Source organism: Coccidioides posadasii, chromosome 1 (assembly GCF_018416015.2).
Source record: "Coccidioides posadasii str. Silveira chromosome 1, complete sequence".
NCBI lineage: Eukaryota > Fungi > Ascomycota > Eurotiomycetes > Onygenales > Onygenaceae > Coccidioides > Coccidioides posadasii.
The window spans coordinates 8,188,448-8,209,995 of record NC_089407.1 but is presented as its reverse complement, the minus strand read 5'-3'; the positions used below and the strand labels follow the sequence as shown (position 1 = coordinate 8,209,995).

Genomic DNA, 21,548 nt, shown 5'->3' with positions numbered 1-21,548 from the left:
GGAGACGTGAGAAGCACCTTGCTCTCTCTCGTCGTGATTTTGGGTTGGACGGGGAAATTCTCTGGGTTGAGGCAGAAAGACACACCGCCCTTCCAAACTCAATAATTAACCAGTTAAGTAACTGACTGACTGCATTTTGAGTTGAAAGCTCCAGGCTGGCCAACCCAATATACGTTGCTTCGCACAACCCCCTCGAAGAACCGCGAGTTTCAACGGTATCGCCGGGCCGACAAAGCTGGAGCTCGACTGGAGGCCTGGCACGGTTCTCCTTAGCTAACTGCGCCTTTTAGCCTCCGGCCGTAAGAGGGGTGTGAGAAGAGGATCTGTGACGGACGGCTCAGTTCAAGCTATCTCCATGCCGGCCATGACCTTTCTCGCCTCCGTGGAACCATCACCAAAATGCCTTACAACATTGCGTGAGTGCGACGAAATGCGAGAATTGCCTGATGCTGAATTCTGACGACCCTGTAGGATGATAAGCGACTTCTTCTTCCCCCAGCCTGGTAAGGATCGGGCCTTTATTTTTATTTTATTTTATTTTATTTTATTTTTTTTTTTTTGCAAGTTATTGATCAACGACTTGCTGATATCCCTATTTAGGCGGAGTGGAAAGTCACATATACCAACTCTCGACGGTGAGCCTGGAATTTAACCTAGTCTTCACGCTCTCGACTCATTGGACCGGCAGAAATTGATTGATCGGGGACATAAAGTGGTTATCGTCACTCATGCATACAAGGGGCGAACCGGAGTACGATACCTAACGAACGGCCTGAAGGTCTATCATGTCCCTTTTTTTGTCATCTACCGAGAGTCCACAATGCCGACGGTATTCTCCTTCTTCCCCATGTTCCGTAATATCGTCATTCGAGAACGGATAGAGATCGTCCATGCCCACCAAAGCCTGAGTAGCTTCTGCCACGAAGCAATCCTCCATGCAAGAACCATGGGTCTGCGGACAGTTTTCACAGACCATTCGCTGTATGGATTTGCAGACGCCGGCTCTATACTGACGAACAAGCTCATAAAGTTTACGTTGAGCGACGTTGACCATGTGATATGTGTTAGCCATACTTGGTACGCCAGTACAGCAGCCTTCATTGCTCTACGGACCCTCCTACTAACCATCCGTTTCTAGCAAAGAGAACACGGTGCTTAGGGCCTCTTTAGACCCACTGATGGTGTCGGTCATTCCGAACGCGCTGGTGCCTGAAAACTTCCGGCCGTTGCGTTATGCCGACCGTCGGGATGATCGAGGAGAACAGGTTCTGAGATCCGCACCACGGCTCTTAGGTCCCGATGACACGATCACCATCGTGGTTGTTTCCCGTCTCTTCTATAATAAAGGAACGGATCTTTTGATTGCAGCAATTCCAAGAATTCTCGAAGCGCATCCTAACGTGCGCTTTATCATTGCGGGAAGCGGGCCGAAGGCAATTGATCTCGAGCAGATGCTGGAACGGAACGTACTCCAGGATAAGGTAGAATTGCTGGGGCCTATCCGCCACGAAGAGGTTCGGGATGTGATGATTAGAGGCCATATATACCTTCACCCCAGCCTGACTGAGGCTTTTGGTACCGTGATAGTTGAAGCCGCGAGCTGTGGCTTATATGTCGTATGCACGCGGGTTGGAGGAATCCCGGAGGTCCTGCCCCAACACATGACTACATTTGCCAAACCTGAGGAAGACGACCTCGTGCAAGCCACAGGGAGAGCGATAGCCGCCCTTCGGTCGAATAAGGTGCGTACCGACAGATTCCACGATCAGGTCCGGATGATGTATTCGTGGACGGATGTGGCTCGGCGTACGGAACGTGTTTATAACGGCATATGTGGTGCAATCAGTGAAGAAGAGTTTTACGGTTACCTCCCCGGCGAGAGCTGGACAGGAGCCCGGGGCCGAGAACATAGTTTCGCACTCATTGATCGTTTAAAACGATATTATGGGTGTGGTATCTGGGCTGGTAAACTCTTTTGCCTCTGTGTTGTTATTGATTTTCTCCTCTACGTCTTCCTTGAATTTTGGATGCCTCGCACCAGCATCGATATCGCGCGGGATTGGCCGAAGAAGGTTAATCATGAACATGGGCGACATCGGACAGGGCAAGCCCCCTTTAACAGTTCTAGCGTGCGTTCTCAGGATTCTTGACGAAGAAAAGAGAACCCTTCCAGCTACGCTTACTCTGTTGATCTGCTACTCACCAGCCTTGTTCGTTTCGAAGGCTCCTGGAGCTACCCAGACGCCCCGGTCAGTCTGCGGATGTTCGTGGGAGGCGCCTATTTTCGAGCCGCCGCACGATACATTTCTTCCTCGTTTTCTCTCTGATGTTATCTTAGAACCGGCTTTCCGGACATTGATACCCCTTTCATACGCATATCATCTTTTGTTCAAAAAAAAAAAAATCTTACAAGTGTTGCAAAACAACTGTGTTGACGTCGAATATAGAATTCTCATACAAATAATCATTAATATTCTGTACAATAATTCACATACAAGCTGCCCGCTATAGTCCGGGTGCACTGGTTGGCTCCCGTTGCCCAACCAGACATCCCACTCTTACACTCGATGCCTGTGTTTAAGATGAGCTGCTTCTCCAGTGGAAGTTGCACCAGTGGGAAGATCCAATCTGAAAAAAATAGTTGAAGAGCTAGCGTAGCACCTGCCAAACCCTGACTCTGCTCCCCTTGAGGCGAGGCTGTCGTTCTCTTAAGAGCATTCAAGACGGATATACTCATTAACTGGCTGATGAAGGCGAGGAGCTCTGCAGTAACACATGGCACACTGGTATTTCCGGCCTTTGCGTGAAGGGTGGAATGTCAGGACGCTGTCAGGAGGCCATACATAAAAAAAAAAAAAAAAAAAAAAAAAAAAAACCAAAAAAGAGATATTATGTTCAACAAAGGTTGAAGTAGCATATCTCCTCCATTTGCAACTATAGGATTACTCTATCTGCTGAAGGAAATCAGTGGGCTGACAAAAGAAGCTCCACTGGAGGCTGGCTGGTACAAAGAAAAGCAATCAACGCCTGGGTATATTTATATTTACTACTATCTCATCACCGGCGGCCTCGTCTCTTTATTCCACCTCACGCGGCTGCGTACCCATTCCACGGCTTCCCGGACTCCAGCGCCCATGAGAGCGCTGACGGGCAAAACTCTGCTGTCTCGCACACCACCGCCTTCCTCACCCTCGAATACCTTTCGCACGAATCCCTCTTTGATACGGACCACCTCGACACAGTCCTCCCTATCCTGCTTGTTTGCGAGAACGAGGATGGGTACGCCGATGGCATCAGAGTGCTGCAAAACGGATTCCAGAACCTGCCGGCACTCGTTGAGCCGACCAAAGTTGCCCGCGGGGTCTATGGGTTTCAGTTGTTCGTCAGCGGGTTCGGGATCATGGGCGGAAGGATCCGATGCTTTCGAGGAGCCCAGACGAGAGACGTCCGCGTCGTCCCCGACGTCAGCGCTGTCGACGACGAAGATGATGGCGTGGCAGCTGGTGTAGTAGCTCTGCCACAGGCCTCGCATGGAGATCTGGCCGCCGACGTCCCAGATCTTCAAGTACATGTCCTGCAGAGGAATGGTGGCGACATTCTGCCCGACGGTGGGGACGGTCCTCCCGACGTCTGATCTGCGGGGGTCATCGGTGTTTGGGGAAGGGAGGTAGAGGGTCTTTATCTGGTTGAGAAGCGTGGTCTTTCCGGCGTTGTCCAGGCCGAGGAGGAGGACGGAGTATTCTGGAGCGAGTCAGGATGGCGAACGGGAGGACCTGCATGGGGGGTGGGGATTTTTTCCCCCCCTCCCCCATAAGATAATCACTCACCTTCTCTACTTGTAGCATAAAAGTAGAGTGACTTTGCTAGATGGTACATTCTTCTTCTTAAAGTGGAGGCCGGAGGGTCATGGCATCGGTCGCTGCAACACCATCGCTCTCCCTGCCACGGTGCGCGCGGGGAGGAAAGGAAAGCCGAGCGGCACACCACGGAGAGTCAGCTTCCACGTCTTTCTGCAAGTCCCTAGGATGAGCTGATCTCCACCCCACTGTCCATCAGACACGGAAAAAGAGGAATACGATGAGCGGCTGGATCAGCAGCTCGCCGACCGGGTTCCCGTTTTCTTTTTTTTTTTCTTTTTTTGTTTTTTTGGGTCCCTCCTGGATTTTCACACCAGCTGTCTTCGTAACGAACTATTCCAATGGACAGTTTGATCCTCGGCGAAACCGTTGCTCCGACGACCGAGGGATTTGTCAGCGTGATTCTGTTAACTAGTTAACTAGTTTATTAGTTTAACTTAGTTAACTAGTTTAACTAATTTAGTTAGTTAGTTTACGGAGAACATAGTTAATAATAGAAAAATTCATTGGAAAAGAAAAAAGTTGTTAGTTAATTAGCTACATTTTGCTGTATCGCCAAAATAAAGAAGAGTTGCACCTGAAAAAGTGACGGATCTTCGATTAGAAATCAAATATCAATTGCATTTTTAAGCTTCTCCCCCGGTCTCCATTCTATCCCGAGACCAAGGAAAAAGAGAAACCATAAAAAAAGACGAAGAGAATTTTTTTGGGAAGTAAAAAAAAAAAAAAAAAAAAAAAGTCAAAATCGTGAGGAGATGGCTGTGAACCCCACATGTCCCAGAAGTCCCAATTTTTCTCCAATTCTTCCGACCGATGATGGAGGAAGCGCTGTTGCTTTCCATCTGCCCATCTCCTCTGTCTGATCTTTTTGTTTCCATTGACTCGGAAGCGGAGCGCGCCTGAAGAGTCCATACATTCTCCTCGCTCTCTCTTTCTCTCTCTCTCTCTCTCCCCCCCCCTCCCCGCTTCGCCCCGCGCATCCTTGCATGACCTCAACCACCCCCCAGAACATGTGATGGCGAGCAGCGCCTAATCAATGGCTGCAACCGCACCTGAACCGTCGTCCACCGACGTGGTCATCGTGGGTGAGTCGATGCAGACACGCTGGTCTTTGACCTCTGCCTAACGCATCCATATCAAGGTAACGGGCCATCCGCACTTCTGCTATCGTACATCCTCCATGGAAACATCCCATTCTACAACCCGCGGACCCCCCATCCGGACCCCATCCTCCACGAGAAGCTGAAGGATGCGCCTAAGCTTCTCGACCTGGATGTCGACAAGTTGACTGATCATTTCGAGGCCTCGCGGTTCTCGTACTCGACCCAGGCTCTTCCGCTCAACTCGCTTCTGGACTCTCTCGCACGTCCCAACGCAGACACGGATGAGACAGAGAGGAATACTTGCCTGGAGTGGCGCCATTTGCCAGAAGCAGCTGTTCCCCACGTGGTCCTAGGAGACGCCCCCCGCCCCGGAGGGCAATGGACGGAGTGTCCAAAGCGGACGACATGGGACATCCAGTCCCTCAGTTATGCGGGAATGCTATCCCTTCCAGGATACAGTTTTGCAGAGTATCATCAAGACCGCTTTGGATCAGAACTGCCTCCTTTCACGCGGCCTTCGAGGCGGGAGATAGCTGACTACTATACCGCCTATCCGGCTGCAGTCGGGATTTCCGACTCCGTCAGGTCCGCAGAGACCGTCGCAAACGTCTCCCGCACCGATAGCGGATTTTATATTGCATCGCACAACCTCAGTTGCAAATTCCTTGTCTTGGCATCGGGGATCTTCACAGAACCCAAGCCAGCGCGGCCACTTCTCCAGCCGCTCCTTGATATCCCAGCCTCACTCGCTACCCAGCCAGCGGCCAGAGACCCCCTGTTGGTGATTGGATCAGGGTTTTCCGCCGCAGATGCCATTATTTCCGCTCCCAAGGATCAGAAAATTATTCATATCTTTAAATGGGATGATAAAAGACCCTCACCGCTAAAGGCCTGCCACCAGCAGGCATATCCAGAATATGCTGGTATATATAGACTCATGAAGAGGAGTTCTTCGGCCAATTTGCGAGAGCCCTCTGATGGGCGCGAACGGTCATGGCTTCGACCGGCAAGCCTGACTCCTTTCTTGAAAAGTAGAGAGTGGGCCAGTATCTACGAGGGCTTGCCCAATACATTGGTGACAGATACAGGGTCAAATGACAAAGGGGCAGTTGTTACGCTGCAGCTCCAGGATGGTACGATCTTGCAACGTCAAGTCTCCGGGTTGGCATACGCTGTCGGCCGCCAAGGCTCACTGGAATACCTTGATGAATCCGTCAGGAGCGAGGTCATACCCGGTGACGATAAGGACAGCATCACAACAGGGTCGATATCCGCGTCAACTCTCCGTAATGCAGCCCTGGCGGACCTGGAAGTTGCGCGGAACATTTTTATCATCGGAAGCCTGACTGGCGACTCTTTGATTCGCTTTGCGTATGGAGGATGTGTGTATGTGGCCGGGAAGCTAGTATCCCGTGAAATCCGCAAAGACAACGGCTTCAGGGCTCCTTGTCACCGAGAACAGCCAAAACATATGAAATTTCAACCTGATGGCTTGATGAATGGTCTCGATGGCCACAATGATATGCATAATGACGATAATAGACAATACCATGATGTTTTGCCGGCAGGATCGCCGGACATCCAATCCCCCCGGTTTCCAGGACTGGTGTGGGCGAAAGGGAAAAGCTGGTGGAACGTTTTATTCTCATGGTCGGGTTAACCGCGATCTCCGTTTTCTCCTTTTTCCCCCCCCCACCACCTTCATTTCTCCTCTGCCTTATTCTTTAGCATTTCTCTCTCTTTTCTAAACAATATCTGTTAATTGCGTTCACAACTCCCGCGATAGAGATTTATATTTGGCTGGTCGTCCCTTTGATGTCGCGCGCACCCCATGTACATACATACATATATGCGTGCATATGAATGTCACTAGAAGCGGAAGCAATTTGCTCTAAAATCTTCGGGTTAACTCGATGACCCCCAATTCCGCAAAGACTGAGAGTTCTCAAAAAGCGAAATGTTGGTTGAAAGAGAAAAAAAAAAAAAAAAAAACAGTATCGAATCATCGAATCTGGATTCTGCTCGAATAAATAATTATTTGCAATCCAAAAAGGTTGAAACTATATAAAATTCTACTTTGTGGGAGTTAGTGTTTTCCAGGCTCCAGACCTGCTCACCACCGCGTTCTGCAAATCAGCCCGCGTCCGTGCCTGGTGGGCAAACAACCCCATCAGTGCTCTTTTTCTGTGACCAAGCTTCTGATGAAAGGACCTTGTCATTGTTTGCTGTTCCGATAACCTGATAAGGAATAGTTATTTGGCCTTCCTTTGAAAAGAAGAACAGACCAACAAACCATACCACCACTGACCTCTTCCTCACGACTGAAGCCTAAGTTGTCCTAATGGCCTCCAACGCCGAACCCAGCTCCCCCGGAATAGATCGCGAAACCACCACGCCATTTCACCTGAAGCTATTCTATCGCCAAAATTCCTTTCATCACCTCTCCGATTTTCCGATCCCTTCGTCGTCCGGTGGGACCTCCGCTCCTCCGCTCCCCCCACACCTTCAGATCTACACATGGTACTCGTGCTCCCTGCGCGAGCTAACGCATCTCCTCACGTCATGTCTCCCGTCGCTGCTGCCTGACCCTGTTGTCGGGACGCGTCTTAGCTTTAGACTGATATATCCCGACAGCAAGGGCCAATTCGTGGGCTTTGGTGGCTCCGGTGCGCCAGGCGCTCATGACGAAGGGAGAGGGAGGTACCTCAGCAAGGATATTGGGAGTGTGATCATCGGCCCCAAAGCGGATACAGGAGGGAAGGATTCGTCTACGGAAGTTGATAGCAGTAGGCTACAGGGTGAAGATGCCGATCGCACTTTGCAAGATGTGCGGTTCATCATCGGTGACTACGTCGAATGTGCCATCTTACCTCCGCTTTCAGACGGGTCTGTCGCCCCACCAATTTCGTCAAGAAGCATAGCGGGAAGCTCAGCCGTCGGTGGCGGGATGCGGGCGTTCCCACCTGTGAGAGAGAACGGGTTTGGGCGTCCAAGAGCTCTAGGTGGTGGGATGGGACGAGGAGGACTAGCAAGCATCCCCAGCGGCGAATGGAGGAGGGGAGAACGCATTCCAGATAGTGGAGGAAGGGCTTACAGTCGTGGACACCCGAGAAATCGAGGGCGACCGTATTGACACGTTGACGACTTACCTATCTGGTGATTCTGGGAGATAATGGGCCAGTGGACACCCGAATCTAGCATCTCGTCTGATTCGTGAATGGATCCTCGATTGTGGAAGAAGGATTGGCCGGTGAAACCAGCAGACTGAATGGGATCATGAACAGACTGATGTCGGAGGGGAAGATCGGTTGATTACAGAAAGGAATGTGATGCTACGAACGGGGAGAATGGTCGCCTGTAAGCTAATATTGAAAATTGTTTTCATTCCATACGAAACTCTGTAATGACTATTTTAATGCAAGCCGACTCAAAAGTACAAGCATGTCGTGGAGTCCTGTCCTCCCCTTCGATTGTTTATCCACCGAGTAAGAAAACATTGCGAGCGATTGTCGTCGTTTGCGGAAGGATCTATGATTGCTGAATTGCAATGTAATATACAAGGAAGCCCACAAAGCCACATCCCGTCTACCACTCCGCAATGGTGTCACCCCTTCGCTTGCCCCTCAAGTCGTATTTTCCCTATAGTTCAAAGGCGACCGCATCAGCACACGGGGTTGGATTGACTAGAATTCAGCTCGATTGCTATCTTCAGCCAAAGAACCACGAGACTCACATCTGTCTTGTAACCAATGTATCCAATGATTCCGGGCACGAGGGCCATGTAGCAAAACGAAAGCCAGGCTGTTCTGGGCGTCCACCGGAAGTACTTGTATCTGTTTTTATTCGCATCTAGAAAAGGAGAGGTGTGGTCTATTAGTTGATCAACCGGGGAGAGACTTTGGCGATCGAGGGCGTACCATAGTATTTCTGGAGGGCGGGGTCCAGATGAAGATCTGCAAGAAAGGTCAGCAGGGCGCAGATAACATGCCACCGGTGGCAATTTAGGGAGCATACTCGAAGGGCCGGCCATTGTTGCTGCTGGATTTCACTTCATCGAACGTCGATCGAGAGCGAGCATTGTCGGCTTTGAGCCCGTCGCCGTTTCGCTTCAAATGCCGCAGAGGGGCTTGGCGCTGAGTCAGCGTGACACCGCCAGGAGTTCGACGATGGCTGAATGGTCCGGATTGAGCCCTAAACTGCGCCAGCTGCCATGCTTCATCTATGCAGTGGCACACAGAACTCTTTTTGACTATAAATGTATATATATCATATGCCTTTGGTCTTTACACAGAATCGTCTGTCTAAAGATCCCAGAAACTAATCGTCCAAAAGTTTCCCCATTCCATATTGCTTTTCGCATTCCCCCAACACAGCCATGGCCTCTAACCAGGATGTCAAAATAACACTCTACTGGTGCGAACACCTTTTCATTTGATTTGTTTCGCGAATATCCGATTCTCTGAGACGTTAGGTTCAGGCTTGAAAACTCCCGTGCACAGCGGATTGTCTGGCTGCTGGAGGAGTTGAGGCTCCCCTATGGGTTGAAGATGTTCAAGCGGATGAAGGACATGCAGGCCGACGCTCAGCTGAAAGAGATTCATCCTCTAGGAAAATCACCAGTTGTCACAGTAGAGACACCGTATACCCCGAAACCGCTGGTCTTGGCGGAATCTGGAGTCATAGTGGGATATCTTATCGACTGCTTTGGGAGCAAAGATACCCTTAGCCAATGCGAGCGATTCCGGCCAGGTTGTGACCATTCTGTCGGGAGGGAGTCGGAGGCCTGGATGAGAGAGCAATACTTCATGCATTATGTGGAAGGGAGCTTGATGCCATTCCTTCAGCTTGAGGCCGTTGTCTCCAGTGAGTGAATGGACCCTGCACGTCGAGGCCCGTTCACCTTCCTTCAGCTAATCACACGTAGACATTCGCAACGCCCCGGTACCCTTTTTCATTAAGCCAGTAACAAGAATGATATCCAACAAAGTCTACGAAGCCTACCTTGGTCCCAATTTGAGGAGACACCTGGATTTCTTGGAGGAACAAATCGAGTCGTCGCCAGAAGACGGCCGATATCTCTGTGGCAATCAGCTGTCCGGGGCTGATATCCTGATAGTTTACGCACTGGAAGTTGAAGAGGCAAATGGGCTTCTCAATCAGAAAGATTATCCGAGACTGACGGCATACCTGCGTCGTTTGCGAGAGCGTGATGGGTTCAAACAGGCTACTGCCAAGGTTGAATCAGCGGGCGGGAGTACGTCACCCTTACCTAGACAGTGATACTGATGCCATGGTTTCCCTCAAATATTCTTGTATATTCCCTTGCCTAGCTCACCGTTGTATATATCCAAGCCAAGCTCTCACCTCCAGCAGCTGTAACCAGACATGTGTACTTTGTACTCTGTAGTCCCCAAGCATGGTGTTGCTGACTAAGCGTTGTCATCCCGCCGACCGCCCGCTTGGACCCGGCGATGGCGATGGCAACGCGTCCAATTCTGCATGGCGATCGTGTGTACTCTGTACCCAGTATATGTATGTGTACATATAGTGTGCATAGGTTACTTTATGGATTTGCTGCTGTTTATCGATATCTCCACCTCCTAATCTTTCAAATCCCAGAAACCAAAGAGACCCGCCTTTCCCTTCACTGGGTCTCGTTGAACGGGACCTCCCACACTTTGTAGCTGACTCCCAGCCCATATCCCCGAATCAGTACGATCTTCTGGAGAAGTCTGACCATCAGCCTCCCGGCGGCGGACCTCCGTTATCGTGGGCGGTCAGTAGGACTCGCCATCTCTTAAAATCCCATGTCCTCGTCTGAATCTCCAGGATACCCCGCCCCAGCCCAGGGCCTAACCGCAGTCCTTCCCCTAGAGAAGGTGTTTCCAATTCAAATTGGGTCTGAACTGTTCAGGCTATCTGGTGCATCTATCTCCTCGGATGGTTAGTCATGCGCACTGCACGATATATCAACTCTCAACCCCGGCTCCATCCTTGCTGACAATCTTAGAGCACCCTCATACTTCTCCCAGTTTTTTGAGGAGCAGCTTCGACAGAATGGAGACAGTTCCGCCGTGAGAACGCTTTACATAGACCGGGATCCAGATACGTTTCGTGACATCTTAAAGCACCTTCAAGGTATGGAGTGCGAGCCGCAAGACGGCGAACCCCACCCCTCTTTGGAATGGCTGCGGAAGTGGAACGCTCTTTGATGCCTTTTTTTTCCTTTTTTCTGGGCAATTGGCTGTAGATCCAGCGCTCAACTAACATAAAGTTCGGTAGGGTATTACATACGGCCGCGGGATAATTCGCATTTCGTTAAACTGTTTGCGGATGCCCAATTTTATAGCTGTCAGTGCATCTAATCCCCCTCTAGTTTTATAGGTACCCCGAGGCTGACCGACACACTAGTACCGCGGTTGATATCCCAGCTGTTTGAATGCGAGATCTTCATCCAGATCGGGGACCGCCACTTTGAAATTCCACGCGATATATTCTCGAGTCCCGGCGACTCCCCTAATTTCTTCTCTCTGGGCTTTGCGGTTTTCTTTGCAACACCGGGAGAGGTGTTTCCCGGCCTGGAACGCCGAGGACTGCTTCGACCCCCCGCGATAACGCCTCCAATTGTGAGCAGTCGTTCTGGTGAAGTGTTCGCAGAACTATTGCATATGCTGCGAGGATATCCTATCCACATTCGAAGTGAGGAGCATCGAGCAGAGCTTTTGCGTGACTGTCGATATTTTCATCTGCGGGGGCTGGAGCAAAAGCTCATCCCTCACCACATCAGCTACAATATTGAGCGCCAGCGGTCAGAAATTGTGATCCGCCTTGAGGATATCCGTCCGTCTGGGGTGCAGGTTACTCCTGATCATCATGATCATCACTCTCCACAGAACCCACATGCAATGTTTGGTGGATGGGTGCAGTATGCTCGTCCATTTGTCGACGATAAGCATTATGAGCTGATTATTGAGATTGGCGGAGAGGACACACGGGTCGACTTGGCGACACAACGTGTTGAATTCTACGGCTCCACCGAAGCGAGGATGTCGAGTCTTTTACAGGTCATCGCGAACAAAACGAATCTCCAAGGCACGCTGAAAAAGGGAGCGGAAAGCAGGAGCAGGTCTAGCACACCCGGAAGCAGTTTACCCAGTCCGTGCGTCTTCATAATGCAACTAGACTCGGAAACAGATATTGTCCTAGACGGTGAACGCTATGAGCCACCGTGCAGCGGTGCAGCTTGGAATTATTCCCACGAAGAACCTGCATATACATCAAATTCTACTAGAGACGGCAGTGAGGGCCTTCGAAACCTGGGTGTCATCCAGACGGGACTCGTGGATATCAAACCGCCCAATCTCCAGCAGAGCGATGGGGGCGAGAGTCGCCAGTTAGGAAGCAGGGAAACGCGGTTTCACGCAGCGCTGGAGGCGACCATGCCCGATATGTATGCCCCTCCCGGCACGCAGATTCTGGCTGGAGAGCCTCCGCTTAAGCGGAAGCGAGGTGATAGTGAATACAGCGGCGGCGAGTGGACGGTTCACAAGGCGCATTGGAGATTGAGAGTACAGGCACGTAACGATGCGGGAGGTGTGGAGCTGATTCTCATTGCTCTCAAGTTGGATGGGTCTACACGGCAGCGGTCAAGGAACGTGCGCAGGCGATTTCTGGGCTCCGATTAGAGCAGGTTCTCCAAATGCCCGCGGCCAGCCAGCCAGCCCGCGATGCTGTTCCCGCTGCCTCTCCCCAGCGAGCGCTGACCGCCGTGGTGACGGGGCCCTTACGAAACGGTATTTGCTGTAATCATACCTCTAGTACAGTACGTGATGACGCCATCCGGCCAATCAGCTACACCCGATTAGGAGATAAGGTGTTGTATTATATAAGCATATTGTTACTTTCCTGGTTATCTAGCCAATCGCCGTTTGAGAATTGAGAGGTCGCAGCTCCACCGCCAGCAAGCTGCCAAATCAGGCTGTGTATTTTATTACCGTTACGATCGCCCGGCATTGTTACATCGATACCCCGTTTGCCAAGGCCGCGTTCTTTTTGCTTCAATCCGCCATCCCATCGACTTTCGCTCTCCTCGCAACCTCTCTCTTCGCTCACATCTCACATCTCTCACATCGCTTTCTCCTCCTCTTCTCCTCTTCCTCTTCGCTTTCGCGTCGACTCACTCAGCATCAAGGGCCTTTGTGCATCGAATCCACCGCCAGAATTGCCTTACATCTGAACTGGTCTCCGTAATAGTCCTGTTGTTCTTCCCCCTTCTCGCTGGACTGGTGATCTGATCACCCTGCCGGCTGTCCGCAGTCTCACTCTCCATCCGTATCGTCTTCCCGCCAACGATGCAAACCTCGAGCACCAACACTTTTGCTCCAGGTCAGATCTCTCCACATGGCAACCCTTCGCCCATAAACTCTGCCTCGGTCACGCCCGCAAACAATTCTCCCACATCTCCTCGGCTACAGCATCCGCATCTTCACCATGTTCATCCACAATCCAGGCAACTTCGTCCTCTGAAATCCCCTCTGTACGTGCCCGCCGTGCTGAGACCAACCGAACGCGCCTCGCGATCCTCTCCCTTGACGCCGCCACGGAGCGTCCATGACCTCTCTGAAGATAGCAACACTCGCCGACCACCTTCACTCTCGCGGCAGTCAACGGTGGAGAGCATGCGGAGCGAGGTCAGCAAGCTGGCTGAAGATGAATGGTTGAAGGATCAGAACCTTGGCCCCGTAACAGGTTCGCCAACCAGGGAGCATTGGAAGGTTAGTCACTGTTTGCCGAGCATCTTAATTGTCTGGGCCCCCTTGAAACCTCGGAAATTATGAGGCTCAAAAAATCGGAGAGCTCACCTGTTCACTCGATTCCTAGGCTGATTCCGCTTCTCCGTCTTGCGACTCCCCTGTCTGCAGATCTTTCTTTGGCCTGTTCAATCGCCGACACCACTGCCGTCATTGTGGACACGTCTTCTGTTCATCCCACACTCCCTACCTTGTCCCTCTTGACCAGAATGCCAGCTTCCATCCCGACGGGGTTCCATCCCGAGCCTGCGATCTCTGCTGGAGTGCTTACTGCCGTTGGGACCAAAGTCGAATCGATCAGCTAAATCAAATTCAGAGGGACTTGGCGGCTCAGCTTGAGCGATCGAAGAACGATGGCGCTACGTCCAGTCTGCCCAAGGAAACCGACTCCGATCATGCTAGTGTCGGCGATGCGGGTTTCCTCTCACCATCTATGGATCATCAAGACAGCGCAGTTGCTACCAGTGTCCCAAGGGATTGGAGCTGGAGCACGTTCTAATATTCCGTGTTCCTGGCGCGTATTCCGCTTCCTTTTCAATATGATACCCGTTTTTTTCTGTATTCTTTTCTTCTTCTTCTTCTTCTTCTTCTTCTTCTTCTTCTTCTTCTTTCTTCTTTCTTCTTCCTCTTCTCCTTTCCTATTTCTTTTCCTTTTCTTTTGGTCTCGCGCTTGAAGAGCACAATTCGAAACTCCAGGGTCCTCCGGTAGCCCCTGACGTTTCCATTGCTTATCCGATAGATTGTGTTGCGTTATGTACTTTTTTTTATCGTCGCCGTTTTATATCCCAGCCCACTGCTTCATCTTGTTGCCTTGATACCCGCTTTGACTTCTACGGATACATAGACCTGATCCCACGGTTTTATTTTATTCCAATCGACACTAGGCGGTCATTCGCCGCCTGCTCCTTTCTGCGTTGCGATCGAATATTATTTTCCCATTCTTTGCTTAGGGACGGCTACCCAGGATGCTCCGCATATGAACTCGGTTGATGATCGCCGTTATGAATAGAGTATCGATTCCAGATCTACTGGCCTGTTACAGGGTATGCACAGCCATTTGAGAGCAATGATTTTGTTAATATGTTTGTGTGAATTATATTCCGAATACACAATTTACATGAACGTGAAAACATATTTCATGGACCACCTTTCTCCTGGGGCATTGCTTAGATATCCCACTAGCATACAGAGTATGATGTGAAATAATATTTCCATTAGTGCTGGCTTTTGGGCAACAAACACATACTCTATTTGGAGTAATATCATTCTTCTTTTCATAGGCACTGAACTTATACAATATTTCCTCACGTCTTTTCTTTTCTACCCCCCAATCAACTCCCGCCCTTCTCTCTCCCCCTTTTCTCTCGCCAATCAAGAATGGCTCCCTTGCGCTCATCGGCGGTAAATCCTGTCCTAATTCTCAATCCGAGCTCGCATCCGCTGCTTGGTGTTTGCCTAGAAGTTAAAATCTCCTCCGGGGGAATTGGTAAGTGAGGTACCGAACTTTCACTTGTACCGTACTGTACATTATATCGAAAGTGCTTCTGTAGCCGGATTCTCTCGGTCTCAGCATAGTTCTGAATAACAAGCGCAACATTGTAGATGGTTTACGTACGGAGTTCAATACTAGTAACATTAAAATTATGCGATAACACTACGGAGTACTTTGTAGTTAATTAACTACTTACAGAGTACATCCGTACTCGATATAAATATGGGGGATTAGGGAATGGTTAAGGTGAGAAATAGATTTAAATGTAATTCTGTGGGTTTTGGTTTGAATTTTATATTTCACCAACTACATACTCTGTACTCCGTACTGACATCTGTATTTACTTTGCTTAGTCACACGGCGTGATGAGCTCAGGACACCGAGAGTTGATCTGTGCGCAACACAACGAACACACAGTGGGCAGAGGACCCTTCTTCGGGAGATAACTCCGAAATCGCCACACTTGACAAAAGGCGGGTTTAACCTCGGCGTTCGACATCTGTTCCCTCAAGCTTCTAGCCTCGTAGATGCCAAATTAGCAGCGCTCCCCGGCAATACGCACCTATCGCGTTGCCTGAACGGGCCGGCTGGTCAACCACGGTTTGCGACGAGTCATTTGCTCAATGAGAGAGTGGGGAAGACGATCTGCTCCGATCCGTCTGTGAAAACTGATGCGGAACTTGTGGCTACTTGTCATACATTAATATAGCCGTGTGGGAGGAAGGACGCCCCAGCCATTCCCGTTGTTCAACCCCCGTCGTACTTCAATCCGTTCCACTGTGAAGATGGGTACTGCAACAGCGCAATCCGGACTTAGCAGCTCGGTCATGCACCGCGACCTGCACGCGGCCCCGAAACGCGCCGTGGGTGCTGAAGGCAACTATGTCATTCTCGAAGATGGACAGAGACTCCTGGACTCGACTGGTGGTGCCGCTGTCAGCTGCCTCGGCCACGCGAACGAGCAGGTAAAAGAGGCCATCAAGAAGCAAATGGACCAGCTTTCGTACTGCCATACAATGTTTTTTGCCACGGACGTCTTTGAGGAGCTTGCAGCGTTCTTGAAGGAGTCTACTGGCGGAAAAATGTCCAGATTATTTGTTGTCAGCTCTGGTATTACTCTATACCTACTACCCCTTCCAATGTCAATATGGACATTGTACACATAAATGCAAGGAGCGAGACGTTACTTGAAAGGCGGTGACTAAGAGCGAAACACAGGCTCCGAAGCCATGGAAGCTGCCATGAAATTGTCTCGTCAATACTTCCTCGAACTTCCCACTCCAGAGCCGAAGCGCACAAGATTCATTGCCCGGCAGCACTCTTTTCACGGCGTCACACTGGGTTCTTTGTCTATGGGTGGTCATGTTTTCCGCCGCGAGCTGTTCGAACCGCTTCTACTCCCAAACATTTCCCACGTTTCACCCTGCAATGCATATAGGGGCAAGAGAGATGGCGAATCAGATGCAGATTATGTAGGAAGACTTGCTGCCGAGTTGGACGCCGAGTTCCAGCGAGTTGGCCCCGAAACTGTGTGTGCGTTTGTTGCGGAGCCTGTCGTCGGTGCTGTAAGTAGTATTTGACATTTCCGTCATGGATGACCTCCACCTGATTGCCGCACTTTAGGCACTCGGCTGCGTGCCTTCTGTGCCAGGCTATTTCGCAGCGATGAAAGCGGTATGCGACAGGTATGGTGCCCTCCTGATCATGGACGAAGTGATGTCAGGAATGGGTCGCTCTGGAACGCTGCATGCCTGGGAACAAGAAGGCGTTGCGCCTGACATTCAGACCATAGGAAAAGGCCTTGGGGGAGGTTATGCTCCCGTCTCAGGTGTGCTGATTGGCAATAAAGTAGCTGAAGTTATGGATAAGGGAACCGGAGCATTCCGCCATGGTCAGACATATCAAGGCCACCCCATTGGTTGTGCAGCAGCATTGGCCGTCCAGAAGGTCATCAAAGAGCAGAATCTACTTCAAAACGTGAGAGAAATGGGTGCGCTGCTCGAGTCGAAGTTAAGAGAGTATATCGGCGATCATCCAAATGTGGGCAATATCAGAGGCAAGGGTCTATTCTGGGGTGTACGTCTGTTCAAACACTGGATCACTCTGGAGACTAACTTCTTTGTAGATCGAATTCGTGAAGGACAAGGCAACAAAAGAGCCTTTTGACCCCAAGCTTGCTGTCGGTGCGCGGGTTCAGAATACGGCTCTAACACCTAAGTATAGTTTCTCCATCTACGCTGGTGGCGGGACCATGGATGGAAAACGCGGCGATCACGTCCTTCTTGCCCCCGCTTATAATATTACAGCAAATGAGGTGGACATGATTGCACGCTTAACCGCCGCCGTCATCGTTGAGGTGTTCAATGAGGTCAATGAGGTCAGCGCCTCCACGTAATGAAACTCTCCCTCAAGATGTTCATTTGAAGCTTCTGTCTGGATACACACACAAGTCTTGGCCGCGAATATCCTGAAGGAATACAAAACGATGAGCAGCATTACTGGCTCAAATAATCATCAAGCAGTGCTCTTTAAGATCAGTGAGATCAATGTGTAGCAGAGGTCAACTCAAGCCTAACCCTCAGACTCGACTTTTATGATTCCACCAAACACATCCACACCAAGCCGCCCCTTTCGCACTGAAGCCTTCACCGGGTTTGATGAGTTGAATATTAGATCAAGCTCTTCGAGCTATAATCGTAAAATCCACCATTAGTTCCTAGGACAAATGGCAAAGAACAAAGTGAAATATATAGAGACTTACCGTGCAATTCTTTGTTTCTGGAATGAAGTAGTATATAACGACGGCTTGAACAGCACACCATACACAGAAAATTATGTATGTATGCCAGCCAATTTTGTCCATAGCGACGGGCCAGGCAAATTGGTTGAGTAGCAAGGCTGGAGAGATCGGAAATCAGTCCAAAGGGCCTAGAAAGAGAGGGGATAAGACCAGATACCTACCAGCATTCAACGCCAGATTCTGAAACGCCAGGCCCTTTGCACGCATTTCGAATGAAAGCACTTCGACTGGATATAAGGCTTGCAACGGTGTGAAGCCAATCGAAAACACTGCGCCAAAAACGAAGATAAAGGCCAACGTTGCCGTTCCTGCCGCAGGAGATGTTCCTGGAAAATCTTTTGTGCCACCGTGGTTTGCGAATTCAGAACTAGTTATGCAGATGCATAGCCAAACCACGGAGCATCCGATATTGGCGAAAAGCAAGAGAGGGCGGCGGCCGGCGCGGTCAACAAGAGAGGCTCCGATAATCGACCAAATGAATTGCTGGCAGGAGTTGATGAGTATGACGTTGAGCTGAGGAACAGTCCCGGAGACGCCAGCGGAGTCCAAAACGGCAGACATAAAGTAAGAGAGAACGGCTAAAACAATGAAAACTGTTAGGTAGATACCGTGATGAAGGGAGACCGGGAGGAGCATACAGTTTCCCGCCCACTGGCTGAAGATTGTTACGCAACAGCTGCAGAATATGCGGTATCGAGAAACAGGAGTGTTGAATAACGACCTATAATCCCACCAGCGCTTATCCGCGCCGTTTATGTCGAGGTATTCATCGTATTCGGCGAGCTGGAGCTTAACCCATTCGCTCTCTGGGTTGCCTTGGCCATGATATTTGACAAGCATGGCTTTGGCGTGGTCCCGCTTATTGTGGACGTATAGCCACCGTGGAGACTCAGGAACGAACAAAACACAACCAGAGATAATTCCAGAGAACAGCAATTGAAACCAGAGAGGAATCCGCCAAGTAGCATGACCACCCAGATGGTTAGTTCCGCGGGCCACGCCGCTAGAAAGGATGGAACCGATGAACCTGGAGAGGGTGTCAGTCAAAATCCAGTGCTCCAATTCAGGGGCGTGCATGCAAAGCCTTGTGGACGTACCAGAAGGTATTTGAGAACCCAGTCATTACGCCGCGGTATGCCGGATGCGAAACCTCTGTGACATACATTGGACCGGCTGAAGAAGTAATGGCAACACCGAATCCGAGAACAAATCGGCCGCCCATGAACTGTCCTACATTCCCGCCTGTCACGGTTGCAGAGACAATTGTCCCGACGATGACAATCAGCGCACCAGTAAACATGCCTATTCGGCGCCCGAAGCTGTCGTTGATAGGTCCTACGAACGGCAAGGCCGCAACGCTACCAATCTGATACATAGAGGAGACGATGCCGGCCCAGATGCCCTTATTCGAGCCATTGAAGTACCGCAGGAACACCTTGTTCGCGGCAATGGAGTTATAGAGAGAGCCGTCGTAGCCGTTCATACTCGAGCAGAGGAAGCCAACGAGAGAAGCGGCGAAGAGGGCAATAGAATTCCATGAGCGAGGGTTCGGGGGTTCTTTCAGCATGGCGGTGTGGTAGGCGGTGTTCCCTCCGACCACTGTGGTGTGAACGGGGCGGACATCCTGCATACATGCCGTTAGAAGTTATCTCCGACGAAAAGAAAGGCGAGGTGCGGACACAGGAGCGACCTGCCTTCTCATCACCCACGTCCTCCGTGCTCCTCTGACTATCCGCCATTCTCAGGGCTTCAGAGGAGGAGACTGATGGATGACTAGGCAGAGCTGCTGCAATGATCGATAGTGTGCGTGGTGACGCCGCCTTGGGGACGAGAACGACATCCTCGATCGTTATTTATATAGTTATAGGAATTGCCCGAGACACAGCGCCTCCTCTGCCCCGGCACCACTGAATGTCGTGGAGACTAGTTGACTCTGCGCGGTGACATGGTCGTTCCCTGTGGCGATGCCAACTATGTCATTAGACTTTCAGCTTTTCCTCTCTGGATGACAACAGTTTTACGGGTACTGGGTCGAAGGCCCAAGATCCCACGAGGCGTCCAAACTTCCGACGAGAGATCCTGAGGGACCATTGCTGGCCGGGTGTGTGTGAACCCCCTTCCACTGCTCCGCTCAAAAGCAGAAGAACTTTCGCCTTTTTTTCCCCCTATCTTGCACATGGTTCCCTTTCATTTCGGCCTCCGCGCCTGTGGATGGCGTTTGTGATAGGCGTCTGAGAGACGGCTCATCTCCACAACGTTCTTTAGCGTCGAGCGTGACGAGCTTGGAGAAACCCTGCTCTCCACGAGGCCACCAAGCGTGAAACGAAAAAGCAAAGAAGCTTCGCGAATTCTTGCTCTGTGGACGCCGGACCGAAACCTCTCCACATGGCATCGCGTGGATGGTTGGCTATCCCACCATAGTACAACAAATCTTCATGTTCAACGGCGACCGGCGCAGCCGCATGTCGGATCACAGCCGGTTCCCACTTTACGCGGGCCGTCTGTCCGGATAGCCTCAGCCTATTTGGCCGGCCCTGAGTTGGCCACCCCAGAGGGTGTTATCAGCTGTGAGCAAACAAGGGGCCGAGATGGGGTTTTGGCCTCTAGAACCCCATCCTCAGGAGGCTGAAGAAAGGGGCCTGAGCATCACTGGCCGCGTTTCGATGCTTAGAAATGGCTCTCATTCGATCATAGGTTTGCCGCGCAATGCGCTCGAGGTCTGCGATCCCGTGTCTGCATAAACACAATGGGGGTCATATTGACTGAAGCCGACAGGCATGCCGGCGAATATAACAAGCCCCGCAAGTTCTGCGCAGATATGGAGTCGCGCGCTGTGAGAAATTCTCCTTTGGCGAGGCCGAGGAGCCCCCTGATGCAGCCCGTTCATCCAATGCCGGGAACGCCAAGTTACTAACTTGCCCGCTAGCGGACGAGTTAACGAGCTAAAGCATCGGTCGGTGCATCGAGACAGGGGTCCGCACCATTGCTTTTGCTGGCAGTGGACGTCATGGGAACGTTCCAGGAAAACTCTTGAAAGAAATGCGTCTTTTGGTCCCGTTATCCGATATACTCGACCGTCCTGTGTGAACTATCTTGTCTGCAAGTAAGGCTATACCACTTATGGAGTAGGGAGTAGGGAGTACACTACGTTAATACCCATCACAGCAAAGCAGTTAATACGGAGGGAGTGAGGTGGTCAGGGATCAGCGCCACGAAGCCGTGGTTTTGACCTGAAGATAGCTGATCCAGCAACCTGGCGCAGGCTACGGAGCACTAGAAACTCGGCCTTTTCAAAAAAAAAAAGTCAACTTTGAATCAAGGATAGCCAATTCTCGCAGGGGAGTGCGAAAGCAGTGTTCGACCCATGGACAATTCTACCGAAGGTGATATATGTATAAAAAAGTATGTATGGTACAGATCTTTTTTCTCCATCCCCGGCACGATGCTCTAAAGGGACATAAAGTAAAGTGAGTAAAACACGCCACC

General features: G+C 50.8%; 10 protein-coding genes across 10 annotated transcripts; 7 read left to right on the top strand and 3 right to left on the bottom strand.

The window, feature by feature from the left end:
* Positions 1-193: 193 nt before the first annotated feature.
* GPI3 (Phosphatidylinositol N-acetylglucosaminyltransferase gpi3 subunit) lies at positions 194-2,150 on the top strand (the record flags this gene model as incomplete). Its single annotated transcript, XM_003071876.2, has 5 exons — positions 194-416; positions 472-503; positions 601-635; positions 689-1,077; positions 1,139-2,150. Exons 1-5 carry the CDS (start codon positions 400-402, stop codon positions 2,148-2,150), a joined length of 1,485 nt encoding a protein of 494 aa, XP_003071922.1. The 5' UTR covers positions 194-399.
* A 695-nt stretch (positions 2,151-2,845) lies between these two features.
* Positions 2,846-4,165, bottom strand: ARL3 (ADP-ribosylation factor protein 3). Its single transcript, XM_003071875.2, has 2 exons — positions 3,828-4,165; positions 2,846-3,741 (listed from the first exon to the last, which is right to left on the bottom strand). Exons 1-2 carry the CDS (start codon positions 3,874-3,876, stop codon positions 3,050-3,052), a joined length of 741 nt encoding a protein of 246 aa, XP_003071921.2. The 5' UTR covers positions 3,877-4,165; the 3' UTR covers positions 2,846-3,049.
* Positions 4,166-4,564: 399 nt separating this feature from the next.
* Positions 4,565-6,883, top strand: D8B26_002512 (uncharacterized protein). Its single transcript, XM_003071874.2, has 2 exons — positions 4,565-4,942; positions 4,999-6,883. Exons 1-2 carry the CDS (start codon positions 4,894-4,896, stop codon positions 6,618-6,620), a joined length of 1,671 nt encoding a protein of 556 aa, XP_003071920.1. The 5' UTR covers positions 4,565-4,893; the 3' UTR covers positions 6,621-6,883.
* A 218-nt stretch (positions 6,884-7,101) lies between these two features.
* On the top strand, positions 7,102-8,441 carry D8B26_002511 (uncharacterized protein). The gene is made up of 2 exons (XM_003071873.2): positions 7,102-8,317; positions 8,383-8,441. Exon 1 carries the CDS (start codon positions 7,302-7,304, stop codon positions 8,091-8,093), a length of 792 nt encoding a protein of 263 aa, XP_003071919.2. The 5' UTR covers positions 7,102-7,301; the 3' UTR covers positions 8,094-8,317; positions 8,383-8,441.
* Positions 8,442-8,545: 104 nt separating this feature from the next.
* Positions 8,546-8,990, bottom strand: D8B26_002510 (uncharacterized protein; the record flags this gene model as incomplete). The annotated part of the gene is made up of 4 exons (XM_003071872.2): positions 8,546-8,599; positions 8,694-8,809; positions 8,878-8,913; positions 8,975-8,990. The coding sequence occupies 4 exons, from the start codon at positions 8,988-8,990 to the stop codon at positions 8,546-8,548; spliced, it is 222 nt and encodes a 73-aa protein (XP_003071918.2).
* Positions 8,991-9,234: 244 nt separating this feature from the next.
* On the top strand, positions 9,235-10,343 carry D8B26_002509 (uncharacterized protein). The gene is made up of 3 exons (XM_003071871.2): positions 9,235-9,373; positions 9,438-9,823; positions 9,885-10,343. The coding sequence occupies exons 1-3, from the start codon at positions 9,336-9,338 to the stop codon at positions 10,238-10,240; spliced, it is 780 nt and encodes a 259-aa protein (XP_003071917.1). The 5' UTR covers positions 9,235-9,335; the 3' UTR covers positions 10,241-10,343.
* A 173-nt stretch (positions 10,344-10,516) lies between these two features.
* On the top strand, positions 10,517-12,833 carry D8B26_002508 (uncharacterized protein). The gene is made up of 4 exons (XM_003071870.2): positions 10,517-10,903; positions 10,973-11,098; positions 11,243-11,311; positions 11,372-12,833. The coding sequence occupies exons 1-4, from the start codon at positions 10,768-10,770 to the stop codon at positions 12,643-12,645; spliced, it is 1,605 nt and encodes a 534-aa protein (XP_003071916.1). The 5' UTR covers positions 10,517-10,767; the 3' UTR covers positions 12,646-12,833.
* A 411-nt stretch (positions 12,834-13,244) lies between these two features.
* Positions 13,245-14,838, top strand: D8B26_002507 (uncharacterized protein). Its single transcript, XM_003071869.2, has 2 exons — positions 13,245-13,734; positions 13,841-14,838. The coding sequence occupies exons 1-2, from the start codon at positions 13,312-13,314 to the stop codon at positions 14,267-14,269; spliced, it is 852 nt and encodes a 283-aa protein (XP_003071915.2). The 5' UTR covers positions 13,245-13,311; the 3' UTR covers positions 14,270-14,838.
* A 1,005-nt stretch (positions 14,839-15,843) lies between these two features.
* On the top strand, positions 15,844-17,657 carry D8B26_002506 (uncharacterized protein; the record flags this gene model as incomplete). The annotated part of the gene is made up of 4 exons (XM_003071868.2): positions 15,844-16,372; positions 16,481-16,827; positions 16,886-17,338; positions 17,388-17,657. Exons 1-4 carry the CDS (start codon positions 16,048-16,050, stop codon positions 17,655-17,657), a joined length of 1,395 nt encoding a protein of 464 aa, XP_003071914.2. The 5' UTR covers positions 15,844-16,047.
* Positions 17,658-17,787: 130 nt separating this feature from the next.
* Positions 17,788-20,512, bottom strand: D8B26_002505 (uncharacterized protein). Its single transcript, XM_003071867.2, has 5 exons — positions 19,160-20,512; positions 18,701-19,089; positions 18,224-18,640; positions 18,024-18,160; positions 17,788-17,950 (listed from the first exon to the last, which is right to left on the bottom strand). The coding sequence occupies exons 1-5, from the start codon at positions 19,690-19,692 to the stop codon at positions 17,834-17,836; spliced, it is 1,593 nt and encodes a 530-aa protein (XP_003071913.2). The 5' UTR covers positions 19,693-20,512; the 3' UTR covers positions 17,788-17,833.
* Positions 20,513-21,548: the final 1,036 nt, after the last annotated feature.